The sequence below is a fragment of the Seriola aureovittata genome, chromosome 19 (assembly GCF_021018895.1).
Source record: "Seriola aureovittata isolate HTS-2021-v1 ecotype China chromosome 19, ASM2101889v1, whole genome shotgun sequence".
Taxonomy (NCBI): domain Eukaryota; kingdom Metazoa; phylum Chordata; class Actinopteri; order Carangiformes; family Carangidae; genus Seriola; species Seriola aureovittata.
Genome location: NC_079382.1, coordinates 7,705,207 through 7,728,023, shown reverse-complemented (window position 1 = coordinate 7,728,023; position 22,817 = coordinate 7,705,207). Strand labels below are relative to the sequence as shown.

General features: G+C 40.4%; 1 protein-coding gene across 5 annotated transcripts in view; it reads left to right on the top strand.

Moving 5' to 3' along the window:
• Positions 1-22,817, top strand: part of pak5 (p21 protein (Cdc42/Rac)-activated kinase 5) — a 64,558-nt gene that overhangs the window by 4,414 nt on the left and 37,327 nt on the right. The window contains exons 1-2 of one of the 5 annotated variants that reach the window (XM_056405501.1): positions 18,967-19,561; positions 19,846-19,958. The exons of 1 other annotated variant lie outside the window; for it this stretch is intronic. Coding sequence is in view for 2 of the 4 variants with exons in the window: in XM_056405498.1 (XP_056261473.1) it covers positions 19,507-19,561 (55 nt within the window). In the remaining 2 variants the exon portion in view is untranslated. Of the gene's footprint in view, positions 1-11,550; positions 11,571-18,964; positions 19,562-19,845; positions 19,959-22,817 lie in introns of those variants that run through there. 3 more of the 5 variants (XM_056405502.1, XM_056405498.1, XM_056405499.1) reach the window with 3 other exon arrangements.

The window sequence follows — 22,817 nt, the reverse complement described above, 5'->3', positions numbered from 1 at the left end:
TCAATGAGACTGTTCTACTTCTTTCCCAATCCTCCTCTTGTCCAAAGCTGGAAAGGCCTGTGCTGGAAGTATGTGTGTGTGTGTGTGTGTGTGTGTGTGTGTGTGTGTGTGTGTGTGTGTGTGTGTGTGTGTATGTATGTGTGTGTGCCGCTGGTCATGGGGCTAAGGCATCAGAGGGCACTGATGAAGAGGCCCAGTGAAGCTTGAATACCCAGTGATGCCCTCAGGCTACTGAGTGCTGCATCTGCCTCTGCTGCTGCCCAACACAGCACTGGCCCTTAGAGCTCTGTCACCCACCCTCCGGGCTTAGGGAGTTACGCTATTTATGTGAAAGTGTGTGTGTGTGTGCATGGTGGTGAAAGTGTGTGTTAACATGCCTCAGCTTCCCTGTATGTTGGCAAAAAGTAGGGTGATTCTAACTGCATGATAGATGTGTAATAGAGGCCTAACTCTGTTGCAAACTTGTGTAAGTACAAGCATTTCCTATGTTTGTGTGTGTACTAGTAAACTGCTGGAGTAAGGAGTTGCAGCTTAATTCCAGTTTAATCGCTATTAAAGCGATACCTGTTTACAATAGGCAGCCTTAGAAAGCCAATTGCTGTGTCTGCACCCTTCCCCCAAAGAGTTTGACAGTGAGTGTAGTAAAAGATACACCTGTTATCCAATCTGTAATATATATTAGAAAATAAAGATAATTTAAAATAGGCCGTGCTGTCCCTGTTCATTTTCATTTATATATATTTATTTTTATTGAAATGTGGAGATATATTTGTACTTATTAGATTCCCAAAGTCCACAGAGGCAGCACTGTTGGTAAACTATACAATAAAACTTGCATTTATTATGTATTCAGCTTTACCTTCAGACAAACTGGCAGCAACAAATATTATATTTAAACTCTGAGACCAAAATATATCATACAAATGGAAATACATTTCAAAACACTATGGACAACGCAGCTGGCTGGTTGTCTTAGGAGCTGGACTGCAAACTGACCACATATTAAAAATGATTACTTTCTCACCTGAAAAAGAAAATCAAACCTCATATGTATCAATGCCAAAGAAAACCAGTGTCCCTCTCATTTGTTTCATCTCAGTATTACAAAATGCCTGTCCTGCCCTTTTGGGACAGTGCATAGAGGAATAAAGAGGCAGACAACATTTAAAAAATGTCATCATATTAAAATAATTCAAGTTAGTGTTAGAGATCATGTCACTAATATGAGAATGAGAACTAATCCAACATTAAGTTTTCAGACAATGAATGAATAAAGGCTGACACAAAATCCTCAACAGAACCGAATCCAGTGGAGAACTGGTTCTAAACTGTCCGAACCATCTGAACCGTATGCCCCCGAGTTGATCAATTCCTTTTATCGATGCCTCCATGTTTTCCAGAGACCGGGCACGCCTTAACGCTCGCTACGCAAGTTGCGTAGGCTTCCCGAAAATTACGCAGGGTCCCCGAATCCCCCAGTGTGAAAGCGGGTGTCAATGTTTACAATTCTGATGACAGGACGAAGCGGAACTATTTTTCTGGTCACGAAAACAAAAGAAAACACAATGAGAGTGAATTGTCGAAACACCATTCAGGTAAAACTAATGTCACCTCTCCAAGTTTGACGTTAGCAAGTAACAGTAGGCTAACGTTAAGGTGCTAGCTTGCAGTGCATCTCTCTCTCGTCTGCCTGGCCCACTAAACTAGCTTGGCATTGCTTCTCTGTCTGTGTCTGGCTTACCTGCTACTTCCAAAGCTGTTCTGTGACTTTGTGCCTGACAAACGTTGTGAAAAGGAGTGAATTACAACAATTTATTATGTTTGATAAACGCCACTGGCAGAAACCGTAGCTGCAAACGATAACCAACAGTAACCTGATATGGCGCAAATCATTTTAAAGCAATACAATGATCATCTAGTCTCTTAGTCAAGGTTTAGTTACAACTCTGGACTAATGCAAGATAGGTTGACCATAACTGTTAATAAAATATTTAATTCAAAATGTTGATTATCTGGGCATACTGGCCAATATGGATGCACATCTCCCAGTAATTATAGCCATCATGTATTCATGAGCCATAGTATAAATAGTGTTTCATATGTGAATACTTCTTAAAGGAAATCTGGGGGAGCCTGTTTGAATAGGCGTGATGCAGCTGATAAAATGAATAATAAATCTGCACCCATAGTCTATAGACTTATATTAACATTGTATAGCCAAAGCTACAATTGACCTGGCATCTTAAAGGGAAATACATAATAAATAATAATAAAGAATCAGACTGATTTACAGAATCAATAATGGCATTGGTATCAATAAAATTGTATCAATTCCCTACTTGCAACTACCTTGTGTATATCCCTAATTTTCAGCTTAATTTTTATTTAATCAACTTATTTTGGTTGAACTCTGAGTGTAACCCTTACCCAGACCAGTTTTTTACTGCAGCTTAAAAGGCTGTTTTACTGCAGTGTTACAAGTCCAGTTAAAAACCAAAAGTTGCATAGCAAACCATCATAAAAACAACTCATAACCTGAAGCAGCAGTGGCAGCAGTTGGTCTTATGCACAGCTAACTGCCGTTGGCAGTCTCTTGCACACTTTGTCTATGAGATCCCTTTCTATAATTACTTACTTCTTTTGTTACTCCTGGCAGTCTTTTCTACCTATCTTGAAAACTGCAGGCTTCCAGATGGGCCCCAGACTTCTAAAAAGCATGTAGATAGTGCCGCTGCACCTCAACTCATATGAAGTGTAAAAAAGCCATTTTGCTCATTTCAATGGCCTCAGACTGCATGCTGACGGTGTTTTGAAATTAATTGTGAGATAAGTCAGACTGCAGCTTGTAATGTATTTATTGCTTTGGCTTTATTAACAAAATAATTGTTCTACAGTGATCAGTTCAGTGTTTTTATGATACTTTAATGTGGTTGATGTATTTACAAAATGTGAATGGAGCTCATAAACATTTTTAATTAATGCACATGTGTTTATTGGCAACCAGCTCCCAGTACAGGAATACAACAGTAAATTATGTCTCATTTGTTTAAAATCTACTCTGCGTTTATTCTACTCTTATAGATGCAAAAAGCTGTATTGTGGAGGCATGGCAACTATCCAGGAGTGACTTGGACTTTTAATGCAAGTGTAGACACTCTCATCTGATTTCATCCTACACAATGATCAGAGAGGAAGTAGGAAGGAAGGGAAGAAGAAGCAAAGGGAGGAAACAGAGTAAAGTATCCTGAAGGGATCCCTGAAGTCACATAACGCTCTCCATCATATTGCCAGCCAGTATAGTTTTCTTAACAGTTGTCAGGAAGCTCTCGCTGTTTTGTTCTGTGATTTGAGATCAGCCAGGTGGAATTTCATCAAAGCAGACTTGAATAAGGACATTCATTATGGCGCAGCTTGATTCATTACCAACCCCCAGCTCCCACACCCACATGGGGAGACTTCAAAGCAAACTGAGAGGTTGAAGATGCAGGCTGCTATCGCACTGAAGCTTACATTATAGCGTCCTCTTCCCCAACCACACTGTTTCTACCATGTGAGAGGTAATTATGAGACAATGTGCATCAGTGGCCCAAAAACTGACTGCTGTGTATTTGAGCCAACTCCATCCGACCTTTGAACTTTCTCAATCAATCATACAGTAGTTTCATTTGAGTATAAGTGATCATTCACCAACCCCCGCCCCTTAGTTACTAATGCTATGCCTGTCAAGCTTTACATGTTTATTTGGCTTGGCTTGGAATTCTTAGTCATTTCTGAAACAATTGGTTCTTAATTTCAGACAGAAATGGAAGAAAGCAGCATTTTCATTTCCAACCAACATCAAATTTGCTGGGTGTCACTGTCAGATTTGATCAGCTCTGTCTAGTTAGGTCGCTAGCCAATTAAGCTCCATTAGTTGGTGGAAAATGCTTTGTGTGGCTGACTTCATTTTTAATCATGTAAAAGAGGTCATAAATAGAAATATATGACTACATGACTACATACATGATGTGGTAACAGACTGGAGCTAAAAGCCGTTGATGATCCCTGTAGAAGACATGAAAAGACATGGAAGCATGGTTCTCATATTGTTGTGTAGCTATAGTTAGTCCAATATTATGAATGCAAGAAGAATAGCCAATATTTGGCTATCTCATATGACTAGTTTGGCTTTGGTTGCTACTAGTCTAAACTTCCCCAAATATAATAATGAGCAAGTAAATAAGTTAATGACAGCTTCATACTAAAGTCCCATATACACTGCTTCAACATGTGGAGAAAACCAAAGCTTGACACACCCGCTGTACCTAGTTAGTGTTGCTAAACCATGATTGGACAACTGCTGTTTGGATGAGGGATTTAGCAAAAGATCAAAAAGACTAAAGCTCAGAAATGTTAAGTTGTGATTTAAATAAACATCACACCATAATTAGTCAAAGCCATTGAGCGAAAACTGGACAACTGTGTTCTTCCATTGACCAGCAAGTGCTTGGAATCCCATTTGTTCTGACCAAATGAGTGAAATCCATTCAATCAGCATCACATAAGACAAATAGCGTCCTGTTGTTAAGCTAATTATACAGGATAGATGACTGTCTGATTGGACGCAGTCAGTTGACAATGATTTATGCGAGCTAAGACAATCTAATTTATCCTAACATTTGGTTTGTGTCTCTATAAAAATTGACTCCATTCGTTTCCCAGAGTTAGTTTTACAATCAAGATTCCTGTCATGCTTTCAGTCAACACAGTGCATTTGTTCACATGTAAGTTGATGTGTCACTGTAAACACAAACAGACATGTTTTACCGGTCAACCGTGTCGAGACAGTATTAATACTGTTGTTCTGGGTGGAGGATGCTGTGGCTAGTGGGGATCTCCTGCAGACCTCCACTCCTCTCACCATCTCGCCTTCCTCCCTCCTCTTTTGACGATGAAGAATGTTGTTTCTCATCCCTCGTCAGTCAAAACCAGCGATACGGCCTAAATTTAGCACTGCTTGGAAACTTGACCATCACATAGATTAGTGTCTGTGATGTGATGTCTTAAGATGGCCTTCAGCTGGAAACCCAACACAACTTCAGGCATAAAAAAAAAGAAAAAGGTCCCTCATTATCCTCTCATGTCATCCTCTGCGTACGTGTTTGTCATTGTGTATATTTCATTTTTAGTCTGAGTCCTGCATGAGAGCACACAGACATATGAGAGCACATATGCACCCAGACTCATGCATACTGTCATACTGTATGTGTGCATGACTGAATTCATATGCACTCACATGAATACTCACATAACCCTAACCAGCCACACACACACACATACACATACACACACACATACACAGAAATACACACATTAAGGCGGGCGGCTAATGACGTAGCGTAAGACAGAGCACACAGATGCGCCGGCTGAATAGATTAAAGCGTTCATCCAATGACACAGCTGTGCTCTCTTTGATGCCTGGGCATGAAACTGCAGGAAATTACAACAAAAGAGGGATGCAGAGACTTAGCTGATATAAAAAAAGAGATCCACTCTGACGTGTATGGCATGTTAACGCCGTGTAACTTGTCAGAGCAGCAGCTGCAGGCTAATGCTCATCTAGTGTGCCTATTAGATTGATTGATATGCTTTTCTATGTGTGCAATGTGTAAGAACAATATCATATCTTTAAGTCTTTGTTATTATGTCGCATCTTTAATATTATTCTTATATTATATCACAATTTACCGCTACAAGATGCACCTATAAAGTCAGTGTTTACTGTCAAGTATCATTTCAAGACAGGATCATGCAGATGAGGAGCTCAGGAAGCAGCAGTTCACATCCTCATGCTTTTAGACTGACTTGCTAATTCCTTGTTGGGTTAAATGTAGCTCTCTATTAGTGTAAGGAGAGGCTAAATGTGCAGCATATAGGCTTGTTAGCTGGATGTACTCCATGGGGGTTTGCTGTGTGGCTGTTTGCTGGGCTGTTTTTTTTTTTTTTTCCGGAGGAGCTCCAGCAGTCTCGCAGGGTTCTGGTTGTGCAGCATTCACAGCGCTGCCAGCATAGCTCTAATTAAGCCAGGCACGAGTTTCTTTTAAACCCCCCCGTGTGTTTAAGAAAAAGAAGAAAAAAAACTCCCCTTACTCCCTAAGTCCGCCGTGAGATGCAGGAAGAAGAGGAGGAGGAAAAAGCTGCATGTTTCTGAAATATAAATGGGTTGCACATCTTTTGTTTGTTGTGAGTTTTACTGCAACAGAGAAAACAAAATGGTGGACAAAGGCAACAGTTACGCCCAGATTTCTGATTGGTGAACAAAGTAATTCTAAAGTGATTATTCTTGAATTTATTTGAATATATTAGGCAGTTGTGTCGTCCCCCATACGTTCACATTTCTCATGTAGCAGCTTCCATTTACATTATCCTGGTAAAAATAGCATGACCTCCTTCACCTAAAAAGCTAACAGCAGAAAGTAGGTCCTTCACCTCTTTCAGCTCTGTAAGCAGCTGTCTCGTCTCTTTTGTAATGCTCCAGGAAAAAGGCAGTTCTCCTGATTGTGCAGTTATGCAGCATGCTACAACGCATTATGAATTATTTGGCTTTGTTTTTCCCCTGTCATTCTATTATCCTTCTAGCTAAGCCTCTTCATTTCCTCTGCCTTGGACGGCTGTGCCACTGTGCATTTCCCTCCCTGTAATTTATCCATCTGCAGAAATGGACCATGCATGAGTGTGTGTGTGTGTGTGTGTGTGTGTGTGTGTGTGTGTGTGTGTGTGTGTGTGTGTGTGCGTGCACTGAGTAATAGGAAACGTTGTGTTTAAGGGTGATGATTGCTCTGGCCCTTGTGGTTTACAAGCAGACAAGGTAATGATGGCTGCTACTTTCTCAGCTAGCTTCAGTCAATCTCTCTGAAGTGAGTGTGTGTGTTGTGTGTGTGTGTGTGTGTGTGTTTGTGTGTGTGTGTGCATTTGTGTTTGTGAGCTGAGCAGTAGGAAATGGATCTAAGAGCTGTCATGGTTTACAAATAGTAGCTCTGGGTATTGGTAGACATCATTTCAATTGTTTCCAAATGTAACTTTTTTTTTTTTTTGGATAAATCAATCTCACCACAAGGTCCATTTAGTTGCTTCCGGAGCTTTCATCACATTTGTAGTTTACAGTGATAAAGATGGTAGCTTTATCAGAATTGATAGTAATTTTATGCAACATTGGGTCCTGGTTTTAGAGACAGAGATACACAAAGGCAGACCTCTCATTTCTTGCCAGTGGCCGTGGATTTTGCTGACCAAAATAACAAAAGACACAAGCAGATTTTATCATCTTGAAAACGGCATCTCCAGTTTCTGGGGACTTCTGTATGTTAATGGAACATGTAACCTCCATAAACTACTGTAGTTGTTTGTAATGTTGTCCTTGGTCTTGGAAGTAATGCTCCGTTACTACTGTAAGAGCAGATAAACACACTGTTTAATCCATTCCTGGCATCTTTGCTCTTGTGTTTCTGCACCCTCACAATGTCGCTCCTACTACAGCGTCATGAACACTTCTTCACAATGAGGAAAATTCTGAAGCTTGACTGACCTGCTGTGCACATTTATGTCAAGGATTTATTTTTTATTAAGGATTTTTTTTTTTTAAATGTCATATTCTGAGCAGCTCCAGTTATTAGTGATACGTTCTGATGGTTTGATATTGACATGAGAAATCGCTATTATACATTGCTATCAGCTATCTCTTCTGATAGACTGTCCTTGAAAAAACAGACATTACTATGATGGCTGCTACATCTCATCTTGCTCATGCCAATCATTGTCTTCGTCAGCACATCTGTGTGAAGCGTGTGCGGATGTGCTTCAATGTATTTATAGCCTTTATATTGAAATACGTGTATATTGCATATTCATTTTTAAAAACCTGTTTATGTAAAACATACATTTCTATTTTCTGGTTGTAGTCAAATGTTATAGAAAGACTCAGAACTTTTTCATCAAATTGTACTTAAAATACTACGCATGATTTGAACAGGAGAGAGTGAGACAATGAGAGGAAAGAGAAGGACCAATGAATAAAAGGAAATGGTGAAAAACTAAGTTTAATTTAACCGTGTGATGTCTGAGACTAAGAACACACCCAGTCTCACTGTGTATGGGCTGCACATCTGACTGTAACAGGCTCTGACAGTATTATCTGCTCCTGCTTCTTCTTCCTGGATGCGATGAGTAAGGCAGGGGTAGTTAGAGAAAAATAGAGCCAAAGCAACCACGGAAGTACAGGAAAAGCTTTTACTCCTTTTACACTGCAGTACTATTACGAGAAGGTGTTCTCTATACTTTTTCTACAAAATTAGCGCATTTTCATTTCATTTATTATTATTTATTATTATTATTTTGTGTTAGCACTAAGTTGTGATACCCTTCATTCAGCTATTCATTTTCTCACCTTCTGTGTTTTAAAACCTTGTGACCTTGAATTGAAAAATGTTGACTTGCAAACAAGAAAAAAGGAAAGAGCGACGTCAAAAAGCCTAATTTTAATTTTGTGTAGACGAACTTAGTTGATTCTTTTTTCTGCCACTGGTAATCATCCCCGTGATTTAGCTTGGGACCCCTTTGGTAGGTTCTGACCCCCAGATTGGGAACCTCTGCCACAGAGACTCACTGGGATCTCGTCCCATAGCTGCTGGTGGGTGCTACTGGCAGGAATCAGTGGCTATATGGGGTGTGCATATCTGTGCCTTTTCCATGGATCTTAGGCCTGAGCACTAGAACACACACACACACATTCACGCTCACATATCAACACACCGTGTCCCTAATCCCGGAACGTTATCAGTGAGCATCAGCATGTGAAGTCATGTGGACTGGTATGAGTCTGCGGCTGAGCCTCAAACGCAGCGCAGCTGAGTTCCGCTGATGAGAGCATCTCCACTGGACGCATGTCATCCTTTCACACCCTGAACCCACCACCGCCTAGCAGCCCACATTAGCTCCGAAGCTGTTTGGTGGAGAGAGGACAGGCTATATTTAGCATTTCATGTAGTCAAGATACTCTGTAGTCAGGAGTCATATGTAGTCAAAACTCTCAGCGTTTACAGCACTGCCCTGCTACTGTACTAATTGGATGTTTCTGCAACAGAAATCACATTTTGTTTTATCTTCCAGAACACAAAGAGACACTTTGTTTAGTGCTCTAGAGACTCTGGATACTGAACAGATTTAGTTAATCCTCAAATGTTTGTTTCAGCTACTATTGAACTTCATTTCATTGAAGTTAAACCAGAAAACAGGCCTGTGTGTCTCTGTATTGATTCATCATTTTCCTATCTATGGAGGGGTCGAGGATTTGTTCCACACTGATATTCAGCTGCATCAGCTTACATGCTCAACATGGCACACAATAGATCAATCTGAACACATTGTCTTTGTCATATCAGTCTGTATTTGTTTGGTTTTCTGGAACATGACTCACTGTGTGTGGCCTACAGTCTCTGTTGTTTCAGTACAGTCACTGTGTGCATGCAGGGCTTTGGATAGCTTGCAGTTCCAGATGATGTTTTTTACTGGTGGTCTCTCTTTTGATGATCTCAGCTGTCATGTAGGTTCACCTCTTTATTAATCAGTGACACTGTCATATACATACATTTAACAATTTGCTTCATTTTGACTCTATAATGCGGATTTTTGTGTAACACGATAGTATGTCAACCTCTTCCAATTCATCAAAGTGCCAACACAAACTGAAACTGCATTAACATAAAATTCAAGAGACAAAGAGCTGAAGCTCTTTTAGAGGAAAGCAAGGCAGCTGAAATGAAAGGGAATATTTCAAAGACAAAAGTAAAGTGAACATCAGCATTACTTTTCCAAGATGAAAGGGGCTGATGCAGATGTGTCTTATTGAGTGCTGCTGAATCAGGTGCTCGTTTCTGGACTGGCTGAGTTTTGTACTGGTTGTTAATTGCAGCCTATATTGAGCAACTACTGTACACTGTTTTTTGGGTCAGTGCCTAAATTGAATTGTTAGCTCAATAGAGCTGATACTTTTTAAACACTGATTGTTTTTCTCAGTGTCACTGTTAGTGTTGTACAGCATCCACTGAAATATATTACACAGTACCGTATGTTGATACGCAGTGTCGACTGTATGTAATGTACATATAACAGTCTCTGTAGAGATACTTTTATATTGCCTGACCTGCACTCTAAGTATTTATACTGTTTGCACTTTGCCAGCACTGGAGACGTGTCTTGCAGAACCCAATATCATTGTGATATGGTTTGTCGGACAGCAGATAGAGCCTGTTGGGAACATTGTTTTAACAAACTGACAACAATAAGCATTGACTTTATGGTCATAAATGGCAGTGGACCTTATTTTCACATAGTTCCAGGAGATGCTTTCTTCAGTCAATCAGTGAGATGTAGGTCAACAGTTTTAGGGTGCTGAGCAGTACTCACTGCCTTAAAACAGCTACTGTGGCATAAAATGTGTGAGAGAGCATGTGGATAACTTGTCTGACTAACTGTCTATTAACCCTCAATCAGGTCGGATGTAGACATCAGATCCTTACAGTTCTCCTGCCTTGCTCTCTCTACATTAATTCACCTCCTGCAGCCCTAATCGTACCTGCTAATAGTATGTTAACAGTTTATACAGCTTTTCCTCTTTGCTTTGTCGTATTATTTGCTGGGTGGCATTTAATAGAGGTTAATTTTGCCTTTAGCTAAGTATACCAGTCATTCAGCAAACATGCAACATGTCGTTAAAGATCAAAAGTGACTTTAATATCTTTAAAAAAAAAAAAAAAATACACAGTTTCACAGTTTTAGCTACATTTTCTATTATGAGCATCTCACCTCCTACCCTGAAGAATCGAGATGCTGTTTTATCTGAAAAACATGTACATGTGACTTTGAAAACAGCACAGAGGGCAGAAAGAACCAGAATAGAGTAAGTAGCCAATGGGAGGCTTATCCCAATGGTCTTCTTCTGTTTAGTCTGACGACCACAGACGCATTGCTTTTGGGTATCACCTGCAGTTGTGCTCTTCTTTCATTTCTAGTTGCTTCTTGCCTTTCAGGAAAAAAAACTTTCTTTATAGGGAAATGACATTTTGCTCTGTCTTTCCTGCAGTCCCCAGAGCAGAACTGTCTGCTTGCTATCATACAGCATGTGCTTGATTGAACCCAGGCTGGTCCAGTCAAAAGATGGTCTGTCTCCTTTACATTACTGAGCTCTCAGTAGAATAGAAGCAACTTCCTCTGTTCAGGCCTGGCAAGACAGCGGTAATGTAGGTCAGCAGGTACAAGCTTCCATTTACCGTCCGCAACCAAAGACAAGTGGGGTGGAAGAGGAGGCAGTGGGATGTAAACACCCATACAGAGTGAATGGATTGTGGAGGGGGAGGAGATAAGGAGGAAACAATGGCAAATGATTGGTGCACAGACTGTAGTGGTGGTCTGATCAATGTTTTATAAGTATCACTTCTCTGTTTGTAGGTTAGACTTATCTTCCCTCTCCCATGTGTGGGCTAATGGTGGAGCTGTGAGTCATACTGGACTGTGCTGTTGAGATAACTCCCTGCATTGTGAGTGTGTGTTGTTTTTTTCCCAGTACAATTAACCAGCAATACAATTAACCAACATTACTTCTAATTTAGATAGCATGAAACCATTTCATTTATAAAAAGTTGAGGCTGAACTGCAATCCTGACAGATTTGTTTACATTGCTATGGTTGCAGCTGTGCTGTTATGTAGAGCAGACACCTTCCTGCTGAAAGTCACATTAATGATTTAAGCTTGTATGTGAATAATTTTATAGCAATATTTAACATCAAATAAGTGTGTAATATTTTGGTAAGTAACACTTTAAGACGGATACTACACACGGAGCCGGTCATTGTTGCAATATCAAGATCAGGATGTTCTGATTCACCTGCTTGTTCGCTCAACATTATCTCCTCATTATTCCTCCTGTTCAGGCATGTTCCTTATCCTTTCCTTTCTGTCCACAAGTGCGTGGTCACATGACCTTTCGCTCTTTAAAACAAGGTCACACTGGTGCCTCTCCGTTGCACGTGTGTTGCTTTTCTGAGGATTAACAGTCATACTAGAAGTGGCTTTGAGCGGCGGTGTAAACTGGGTAGCTCTCTGCTGTTACGGTGAAAATCCCAGGCTGCATCATCTGTCATAGCTGACGTTTTGCGTGGTGTCCTTGGCTGAAATGTGAGGGATTGATATGCTGTCAGAGCCATGTTATCCAGCTCATAAACAGCAGGCCTTGCCGCAGCTTTTACAGAGGCATGACCCCTGATATACCAGTCTCGCACATAGAACCTGTCCTGCTGTTTCACAGTTCGCAGTTAGACAGAAACACTGTCAAATGGTTGTTAAATAAAGAGGCGTCTAGCTTATCAGTTGACTAAAACCTTCCCCAAAACAGTAGTTTTTCTCATAGCTTAGCAAAGGTAACATGCATGACAGATCTGTTAAGTTTTGAATTTCTCCATGCTGATGTGGTGTGCGTGGGACAGTAAGAACAGTACGAGGACATATAAGGTGTCTTTTTCTTTTTAGCCTGTCAAAAAACAGAAAAATTTAAAGGAATTAAGGATTGAAACATGTGCTCTAGGGTGGTTTGCATGTCTGGCTAACTAGCTTACAACAGGTGGATGGAAACCCAATTATTATCTACAGGAGGTAGGGCTTAGCAAATGGTCAATTATAAAAGACTATTGTGTTCATATGAAAAAGACTCAAGTTCTTTTGATCTCATTCTAGTTGTCTCCTGCTCTGTAAACACATTAACTACTGTTACCAAGGTAAACTACCTGTATATCCACACACTTACATACAGGACACATGCTGGGTCATCCACTTACACGCACACCTTGCCCCAGGAGTTTTCAGGCTGGAGAACATTCATATATAACAGTATGTCCCACACATAAACACGGCTCGTGGCATCTGCAATAATATGCAGCAGCTTGCTCCACAAATCCTTAACCTACGTCTTTTACATCTCAGCCTTAACCATTTTCCCATAACACCAGGAGGGAAGGCCTCTTGCCGAGCTATCAATAATAAACGATTAAGTCGAGGGTTTAACATCCTTGTGTAGATAATGGGGTGGAAAGGAGGAGGCTTTCAAAGAACAGAGTGCTTTTAGCCTAGAAAACCACCAGCAGGAAGTACACCGTTATTCATGGTCACAGGCTTTAGTGCTTTACAAGCATCATTTGTTACAGATGGTTAATGATTTATTTCAAGTTGTAATCATTAATACTAATGGACAGTATTCATTTTATGTAATTAAATCAATTAGCATCAATTAAGATACAAAAACAATTATTAATCATTATTCAAAATGTTTGTAATGTTTTTAACATGACTAATAATTCTATGTAAAGTGAGTGCAAATGATGATGATTATTTGCAAATGGTAAATGATCATTTGCATGATACAAGTAGCATTGGTTGATTGTTTTTCCACTTTGGGGCAGCAGAACAAGCTGGAACACACAACATTGTCATATTACCACCTAAAGGGGTTGTGGCAAACTTGTTAACAAACATTTGCCTCTTTACACAGCCAGCGGACATTGAGCAACATTAGCATTGATTTGCAAATGTTGTTAAAAGTCCAATATTCACTCCTCTGGCTTTGTTTAGGTCTCAAACGACCTCTGAGGAAAATATATGGCTATAGCATACCGCATTCAGCAGCTTATGCTCCACTACATTCGCCTAGTCACTAACAGTGTCTGCTGTTTGGGGCTGGGTAGATAATAAACAGTGGGGTTCAGATCAAAACAGTGAGCTGAAAGACAATAAAACACGCTTAGGTGAACTGCAGAGTTGAGCATAACTGCTCTCGAAGTAATATGTGACACATACCCAGTAGATTGGGTCATTACCTGGTGAAAAGACATCTAGGTATCAAGGTTGAAACCAGACTAAGACAAAATTGGTTTTTATCATAGTTCAAGGTGACATATAAGCATTGTTTCAACATTATTAATGGCATAATTTCAATGTGTCATTAAGACCTGCTACACATTTAAGTGCTGTTGAAACAACAATTTTAGGTACCCTTAACATAAAAAAATAAAAAAAATCATCCATTTGCTTTTCAACCAAAATGAGGACAACTTTACCCCAGACATCTTAATTCAAATCATTAAATCCCGAGTACCTGTTGGCTCTTCTTGCCCTTGAAGTTGTTCCCTCATGTACTCAGCCTGACTGTTGAACTCAGGGTTATGTCTAATGTAGTTTAGAGTTGTAAACACCTTTTGAATACTTGATAACAATGTGCACTGGAGCTGATCAGCAATAGAAATAAAACGTAACAGAGGGTGTGTAAATACGTGCAGTGCAGGCAGGTAATAAAAACAAATGACTCTATCACCATTAACACATGTTGATAGATTAAAAAAACATTAAGCTCTTATTGAAAAGAGGATAATGTTGCATTATTTCACCAGATGCCATTATAATCACAATCTATAAACACATATTTTCTGTCATTAATTCATGTGCAGCATCTCAAGTGGTTGGACATGATAAAGATTCATCCACTAAGCCTGTGGCTCATTAGGTATGGCCACCACACAAATCCAAGCAATCACATATACATCTCACACACGCTCTCGTGCGCACACACACACACACACACACACACACACACACACACACACACACACACACACACACACACACACACACACACACAGATGCTAACGTAAACAAATAGTCACAGAATTCCCTCCAGCGTTGCCAGCCACTCTCTTTATGTCTGACTGCATCCCATTGAAATGGCAGGTCTATGAAAAGACTGCTCTCAGTTTTGAAAGAAGAAGCATTTGTCTCTTCAGCCTGGATGTGGATGCTGTCTGCATACAGATGTTAGCCCTGGGGCACTGAAATTAATACCATATGGCAGAGTCTCCTTTTCACGTGCTTGATAGTGTTGATAGCCGGACTAAGAAGCGGTTTTACTTCATTCTTTATCGGTGTGTAGGTTCCGCTGTACAGATAAGGAACATGTCTTTATCTGCTATTGCTTGTTGGCTTAGGCATGCAGTATGGTGGACTTCCAGTGTATTATACTTATTTATTGTATGTGAACATCTAACAATCACTACAAATAGAAAGTCAAACAACAGGTGTCAAGGCAAGCAGTACTATAATAGGTTGTACAAATAGTTGTAAATCCTGTGTGTGTATATATATATATATATATATATATATATATATATATATATATATATATGATATGTACAAAAAATCCTCTATTGGATATTTTCTACATATTTGATTCACTGTGTAGTTCCTGCTGCATTGTTGTTGTGTTATTAATCCACATCAAATTCTTTCTGAATGAATTTGCTGGACAGCTGCATTTTTCAAAGTCTGGTCTTGGACCAGGAGGTGGGTTGCAAGGAAACAATGCATCACTAGAGAAATGAAAAACTTTGTCTTTCACTAACAGTGTTTCAGTGTTGTGCTGCATAGCATAGAAAACACTGTTGGCAATAGGCAAATGACCAGTTGTTTTGAGGTATTAAAAAGCTCAAAAAGTCAATATTCCCCCAGGTCTTGGGGAGTTTATGTAAAAATCAAGCTGGATCTTCAGGGTCTGTTTCAGTCAGGAGTTGTTGAAGCAATGTCCAGACTTAGCAATCTCTCCGTGGGATATAGCTACTAAAAAAATGTAATTTTAGCCACAAAGCAGAGTAACTGTCTATTTTCTTAACCAGCTCTCAGTGCATGGAGGGAGAGACATGAGGCACAGATACTGTGTCAGGTGAGAGGGGCAGGCATATGTCGATGTTGTGAAAACTAAAAGTAAGTTATTGTAGTCTCACCAAGTGATTTGACCTGCTTATCAACACAGTCAACAGTTGGAGCAGCACACACACACAAACGTGCACTCTCTGAGGATGCCATTATGTCTGGTGTCCATTGCAAATAAACATTCATAAATCAGCTTAAAAATCATAGAAAAACAATTCTTCTCCAGAACACGCCTTACATTTTCCTTATCTACACACTTGCACACACATACAAGTTTTCTTCAGTATCAAAAGTCTGTACAGTCATGGGCACACTGCAAACAGGAATTGCTAATGGCTAATTTGGCGTACCTTTAATGGTGCAGTTTGCCAAAATATAAATCAAAATGGAGACGTGGTCGTCTCGCCTTTGCATAAGGAGGCCCCACACGTTCAGACTTTGAAATCCTGATCCAATTTTTCCAAAGTTATTTTTAGTGTGCTTAACTGTGCAGTTCAACTTCCAGTAAAGAATTGAGTGGATATTAATCATTTATATGATGACTGACATTAAAGCAGGGTTTCGAAAACCTGGTGTTTAAATAGCGCTACTCCTTCGCTTTGAAAGGAGACAGGGAGGTATGTGATGGTATTTCAGGCACTGGTAACTGGAAGCAGACCCAGAACATGCTGCAGGGATAACATATCCCATCTAGCTTGGGGAACGCCTCAGACAAAGCTGGAGGATGTGGCTAGGTGAAAGGACGTCTGGGCTAATCTACTCAGGGTTCGGCGGACGACCTACACACTGATCAGTTAGTCCCTGTTTAACAAAATCCTAGGCTCTCAAATGGCATGTAAAAGCACCAGCCTCCCCTGTCTAACTAGTTTATTCCATAAATCTTCATGAGGCAGAAATACTATAACAGTGAATTTCGCAGAGAGATTTCATCTTAGATCCACATAAAACTATCTGAATAGTGAGTGACACTATCAAAGACTTAGTTTTAGGTCACCTTTTGCTTTAATGTGCTTTTAAAGCCAGGACACAGCTGCACACACACACATGGTCACGCATGTGCACACGCTCTCTCTCAGACAGTGACACACACTCTTCTGTCCTCAGGACTGCAGAGATCTCATTTAGATAACTCTCCTGATCTCTTAGTACCTCCCAGAGTCGCCCTTTCCCTGCTGTAATCATCCATTATGTTACCACATGAGGAGACAACAGCAACTTTAGCTGATCCTTATACTCGATAGTGAAAGATCGGTGCGAGACGTGAAGGCCTCGTCTGAACCGAAATCGTCTCCCTTTCACAAATTCTCTGACTGTCTTTTGCTGTGATTTTTGATGTTGCTAAACAGCACGCCAACAAAGAATAACAACCTGCACTTTGCACTAAAATAAAATGATCATTTATCTCACTAACAAGCATTCGTCTCATGACAGCTATGATGCCATTAGTCAAGTGGAGGGTGCTGTATTGATGCTTTTAAAAGTGTGGGGTACTTATCATAGCCAAATCACCCCTCGCCTGCCATAATTCTAGTTGTCTCTTTCTGTAGTTAGCCTGCACCTCCCCATCTCTAGAGCACTCACATTACTCCTCTGCATATGTGTTTGTGTTTCGCAGCGAGAGAGGGAGAGAGAGAGGGAGGATAAGACCCTTGAAGGAGGCATATGTATTTATATCCAGTAGTACTTGCAGAGGGGTGTGTCTGCTGCACAAGTCTTTTAACCATCAAACACATTCTCTGTTCCCATGATGTTAACGCAGTGGGCTGATATCAAAGCTCCATGAGATGCAGCATGTCCAGAGCAGGAAGCCTATAGACGTAGATTTAAATTTGACAAAATTTGATATAATTTTGTTCTTATAGCAAAGTCTGGCTCATCAGATGCCCAATACAGTTGTTTTTTTAAGTTAATCATATTACGTGCAACGTAAACATGGTTTGTATTATCCATGCCTTTAACTTCACGTTTGGAAACTTGCTGTTGTCTAATATAAACAACCTTCTCTCCCTCAATATTTTATTCATATACTAGCAAATGCATTTTGCAGGAAATGTTATCCCACAGGATAAAGCAACATAACAAGGAAATGTATATGTTGAACATATCAAGCTGCTCAATTATGTTGTACAAATCTGCAAAATATTCAATGTCAATGTGTCCTATTTGTTTTCCCTACAATATCAACTCCTCACAACTAAAGCAATGCTGGAACATTTAACCGAACCATCTCTCTCCCTAAACTTAACCAAGTGTTTTAGTAGCCTAAACATGTGAGACACATGTCAAAGCCTTGCTTCGTACACCCAACCATCCACCCTGATCTCCTCCCTGTGACTGTTCTGAGTTGAAATATGTCACACTTTGTGGATTGGAAAACATGTTCTCAATGAATGCAATCCAAGCAGCAATTACATTACCTCCAAAATGTATTTGTAAAAAGCAAATTAGTACAGATGTGTATTTTGTTGGAGGGTTAAGGTTACATCCTGAAGTATGGAAATGCCATAGGCTCTGTCATGAACAACTCTTCATTGCAGTTAAGGCAAAAAACTAAAACAAAAAACATTGTGCTTGACAGTCAGGTTTCAGAGTTATGTCAGCTCTTTGCTTTTATCAGTAGTCATCCAGCTACCTTTTTTTTTTAACAGGCCATCAACTGTTCAATCAGAATATTCATACTGATTAGCTAGAAACAAGGTCAGAAGTTCTACTTCTTGTCAAAACATAGACAATGTCACTAACATAACTGGCATGTGTTATATACCATGCCCATTCCTACCTTAACTAACAAATACTCTGCCTCTGAGGGAAGTTACTGTACAATGCGACCCTGACAGCCTTGTGTGAGTGTGTGAGTGTGTGTTTGCCCTCAGCGCAGGGCCTGTCTGTGGCTGCCACCGCTAAACGTCCCCTTAGCATCGGCAAATGGCCAGACTCTGTCACAGCCGCTGACTGGACCAGCTGTTTCTTTCTCTTTTTTCCATCTTATCTCCTCCGTCACACTATCTGTCTTCCTCTGTGTGATTTTCCTTGTGAAAGAGGCAGTGATAAGGTGACTGGTGGTGCAGCTCTTGACACCAAAGTTGATATCCTCCCATGCTGGCATCAGTGGGAGACATTTTTGTGTGTGTGTGTGTGTTGTTTGACAGGGCAGGCAGGACACAAACAGCATCCCGTGGATTGTGGGAACACAGTGGACACTTGCGCTTTATGTTGTTTTTGTGGTTCTGTTGACAGACCGACAAGTGGGAGGAGGACAGTGAAGGTCAGAGGGTGCTCAGTTTGGGATGCGGCCGGTCAGACCCAGTTAGACAAACAATGAAAGTAAAATGGGATGGGTCTGGGCTTAAGCTGTCTGGCCGTGCCTTGGCCCGGGCTGCTGGCGTAGGCACTTTTTCGTACCCTGTGCATCTCACATTGGGAGTTATCAGAGCGTGCAGGCAGGGAGAGTCATAGCAGCAGCGGGGTAGCAGTAGTAGTAGCAGCTCGCTGGGGGCTGCAGAGGGTCCTGGATCTGACCTGATTTGTCAATTCGATGACTTCACTGAAGTGTCGCTTCTCTGGGGAATCATTGGTTTATAATTCAGCAATCATGGTTCAAGCAGGAGATTTGCTGTTTCATGTTTTGTTGAAAGAAAATTGAGGTGCATAATGGATTTATCAGGAGTGCAATTTGACATCAAAGCCCATCTGAAGAGGCTCTGATTGTCCTGGACTGCCTCGACATGGCTTATCCAGAGCACTTTGATTGGTTGAAAGAAACCGTCAGTTTGTTTCCAGGTAAGAGCAGTGATTTAATGAGTTTATGTGCAGGTTGAAATAAGAAATTAGAAGAAGACTAGGATGAGAAATATTCATCATCACAGCTATAATTTAACATGCTGCAGCTTCCTGATCATCCCAAGTCTTTTAACATGATTTGAATGAGGACGTTACAAACTTCTCAGCATGTTGTAAATGTAGTGTGCAAATGATAAAAGGCTTCTTCTTCAGCTGAAGTTGTTTACTGCTCTACAAACACATCTACAGGGAATGGAAGGTGAAATGCATGTCTGTGTTAACAGTTTTTGAGCCAATTAAATCATCTGAAGGAGCAAGGTCTGGAGAGAACAAGTGAATGCAAATGGGAGAGAGCTGAACAGCAGACAACGAAGCAGGACAGGACAAAAGAGGCGAGGTAAAAACGGAACCAAGACACTAATGATTAGGATGCAGAAACTCATTTGGTCTCACTTTGTGAAGTTTCTGTCATTCGAACCAAGTAAAGCTGCACAGGGAAAAATGATAATACCTTGAGCAAAAATGTACCATCAGGTTTTGTTCTTTGGCTCTTAAACATTTGACCTTTTAATTAAATTAGGAATTCCTCCTCTTCCTTGTAGCTGCAAGTGAAGAAGAGAACATTTCTCCTCCTTTGACTTGTATATCAGAAGGAATTTGTGTCCTTTTCATGTTGCATTTTAAATTATGTATGAAAAGTATTTGCATATTTGTGCATGAGTGAATGCCTTGCATCTCAATACCAAATTATGCTTCTAAATGACAATCTAAAGGATACAAAATTAATGTGGTGTTTTGAAAACACACGAATACACCAAGCTGCCGCAGAGCGCTTACATGCGCTTAGGAACCAAAAATAGACACATAGTCGACGCAAACAGCAACACCAACACACACACATGCACAGAGTCCCTGTTTTGCTGTAGCACGGGGCAGGTTTCAGTGAAAGTGTGTGTCCGTCGAGGTGTTGTTGTACAAAAGGGGAAATGCCTGTGGAGGCTCAGATGGTGACAGATGGTTTGGAGACAAATCAGCCTGGGAGTCGGGATCTCTGCCCTGGGACTAGTTGCCCCTTTAAGTGTGTTTGTGTGTGTGTGTTGATATATGCATGTGTGGGTGTGTGTGGGTGTGTGTCTTATGAACTGCTGTGTGTACATGTCCAGGTTAGTCTTCAATATGTACGCATATATTTGCATATATCTATGCATGGCTGAGTATCTGTCTGTTTTATGTGTATAGGATGTTACACTCATGGTTTGTGTATATGTGCATGTGGTTATGTAATACTTTTCTAACAACACACTGAATGAGACAGGAACATCAACATGTATTGCTTTCACATATTTAAAGGGCACATATTCATGTGGCAGAACAATCTACATTTTTAGTCACTTAAGCATCACTCAGCTCTAGAGCCCTCAGAGCCGTGGTTTATGGGCACATACAATACACAGCTAGACACACACACAGTCACAGCTCACCTCAGTCTTACACATGCACTGTAAAATAATGGAGTTTCATAATCTTTGCCATATATTACCAGGTGCAATTTCTCATCAGAGTGACATTGTTACTCTTTGGCAGAATAACCTTGCAGGCATTAGTCTGAAACTTCACAAAGTGCTTTACAATGTGCCCATAAATTACAGCTCAAGAGGTGCTTATGTGGCAGCCAGGAGAAGTTGTGCAGTAAGTAGTTCCTCTGGCCTCTGCATAGAGGCAATTCCCAGAGGCCTCTACACTTAAAGTACATCGCAGTCCAAACCTGTTTGGACTGTTCTGAGAGGGCAGTTGCTAAAAGCTCTGCAGGAATAAGTTTGGACTGTTTGAGTGCATAAACATGCACCTCCATCTGCTGTCTTACATGCATTCAGTGCTGCGTATGTGTGTGCACATGTGTAGTTGTGTGTCTTAGCAGTTGAGCTTGGCCTAGACGACTTAAGCCCTACTAGCCTCTAATAATCTCATTCCCAACATGTACCATCTAGGTCAGGGGCTTCCATCTTCTCTATGGCTGCTTAGAGACCACAGAGAGGGTGAGTGATTGTGTTCCAAAGACATTGTGTCCGTCATGAAATGAAAGTTTAATAAAAAAAAAAAAAAAATTGCCCTTATGTTGAGTGCAACCCAATTGACTGTACAGTCAACCCTGCTTCCATTAGTAACTGTCGAGCTTTTCATTTTTCTCACAAACAAGAGCAGATTTCTCATTTCTTGCAGACGACCATGGATTTTGTCGGCTGAAGTGACAACTGTCGCTAGCAGATTTTATCCACTAATGTTCAATTTTCAACATAAAGTTTTCCATAATGTACCATAAGCTAGTGCTAAGGTACAATTGAAAACTCTTCCTAAAGTTTCGAGCTAGTTTGTTTTAAAATGAGAACTAGAAAAAGGGTTCATAAATGATGTAATGACAGGTTAAAAGTTATTATCCTCACAATACACGGAAATAAAGAAACAGCATTTTCTGTGTATTGGTTAGAGGTAGTTAGCCTTATAGAATTAAAGTAAAGCGATTAAAATGGAATTAAAACATGTAGTTAAGATGTCCTTCCAACATAGCCCATAATGCTTTAAGGCATGATTCACTTACAAGAGAAAAGGATTTGGGGAGGAGGCTAAAGTAATGCTAACAAAATTTGAACTAAACTAAAACCCAAACTAAATAAAGATCAGGACAGAGCTGTTAACATTACTCTAAACCCTTCTAACTTCCAGTCCTGGGCAGGTATTTTTCTAACTTAATCTGTAACCTCACAAATAATGAAGTTAGCTAATGCCCCTTGCCTTTGGAAACAGCACTAAGATTGCTACTGCAAGTATAAGAAGCTAGTTAGCTGGACATGCTAATGTTTGCACTTACAGTCAACAAACACATTAATCAGTTTTTTACTCTTTGCTCTTGTGTTTCTGGTTTTGTAAAGGCTACTCTGGTTGGTGTGCACCTGCCTTACAAACTTCTCCAAACGTATACTGGGCTTACCCACCTCTCATACACGCAGATAGACAGTTTTTAGTCTGATTATCACTTCTGCTGCACTATAGATCTGGTTCATAGTTGGATCCAGCGTTATGAGATGTGTTTTTGTATGTATATTGCTTGAAGGTAACAAGGGCTTCAGCTACTGCGTCTGTCAGCTTATGATTCAGTGCAAGGCTGCGATCAAGCCTTATATTAGTCACTGTGTGTTTCACTGCGGTGGCTGCAGAAAGCAGCTTTATCGTTGGTATTTACAAAATATTTGAACCTTTT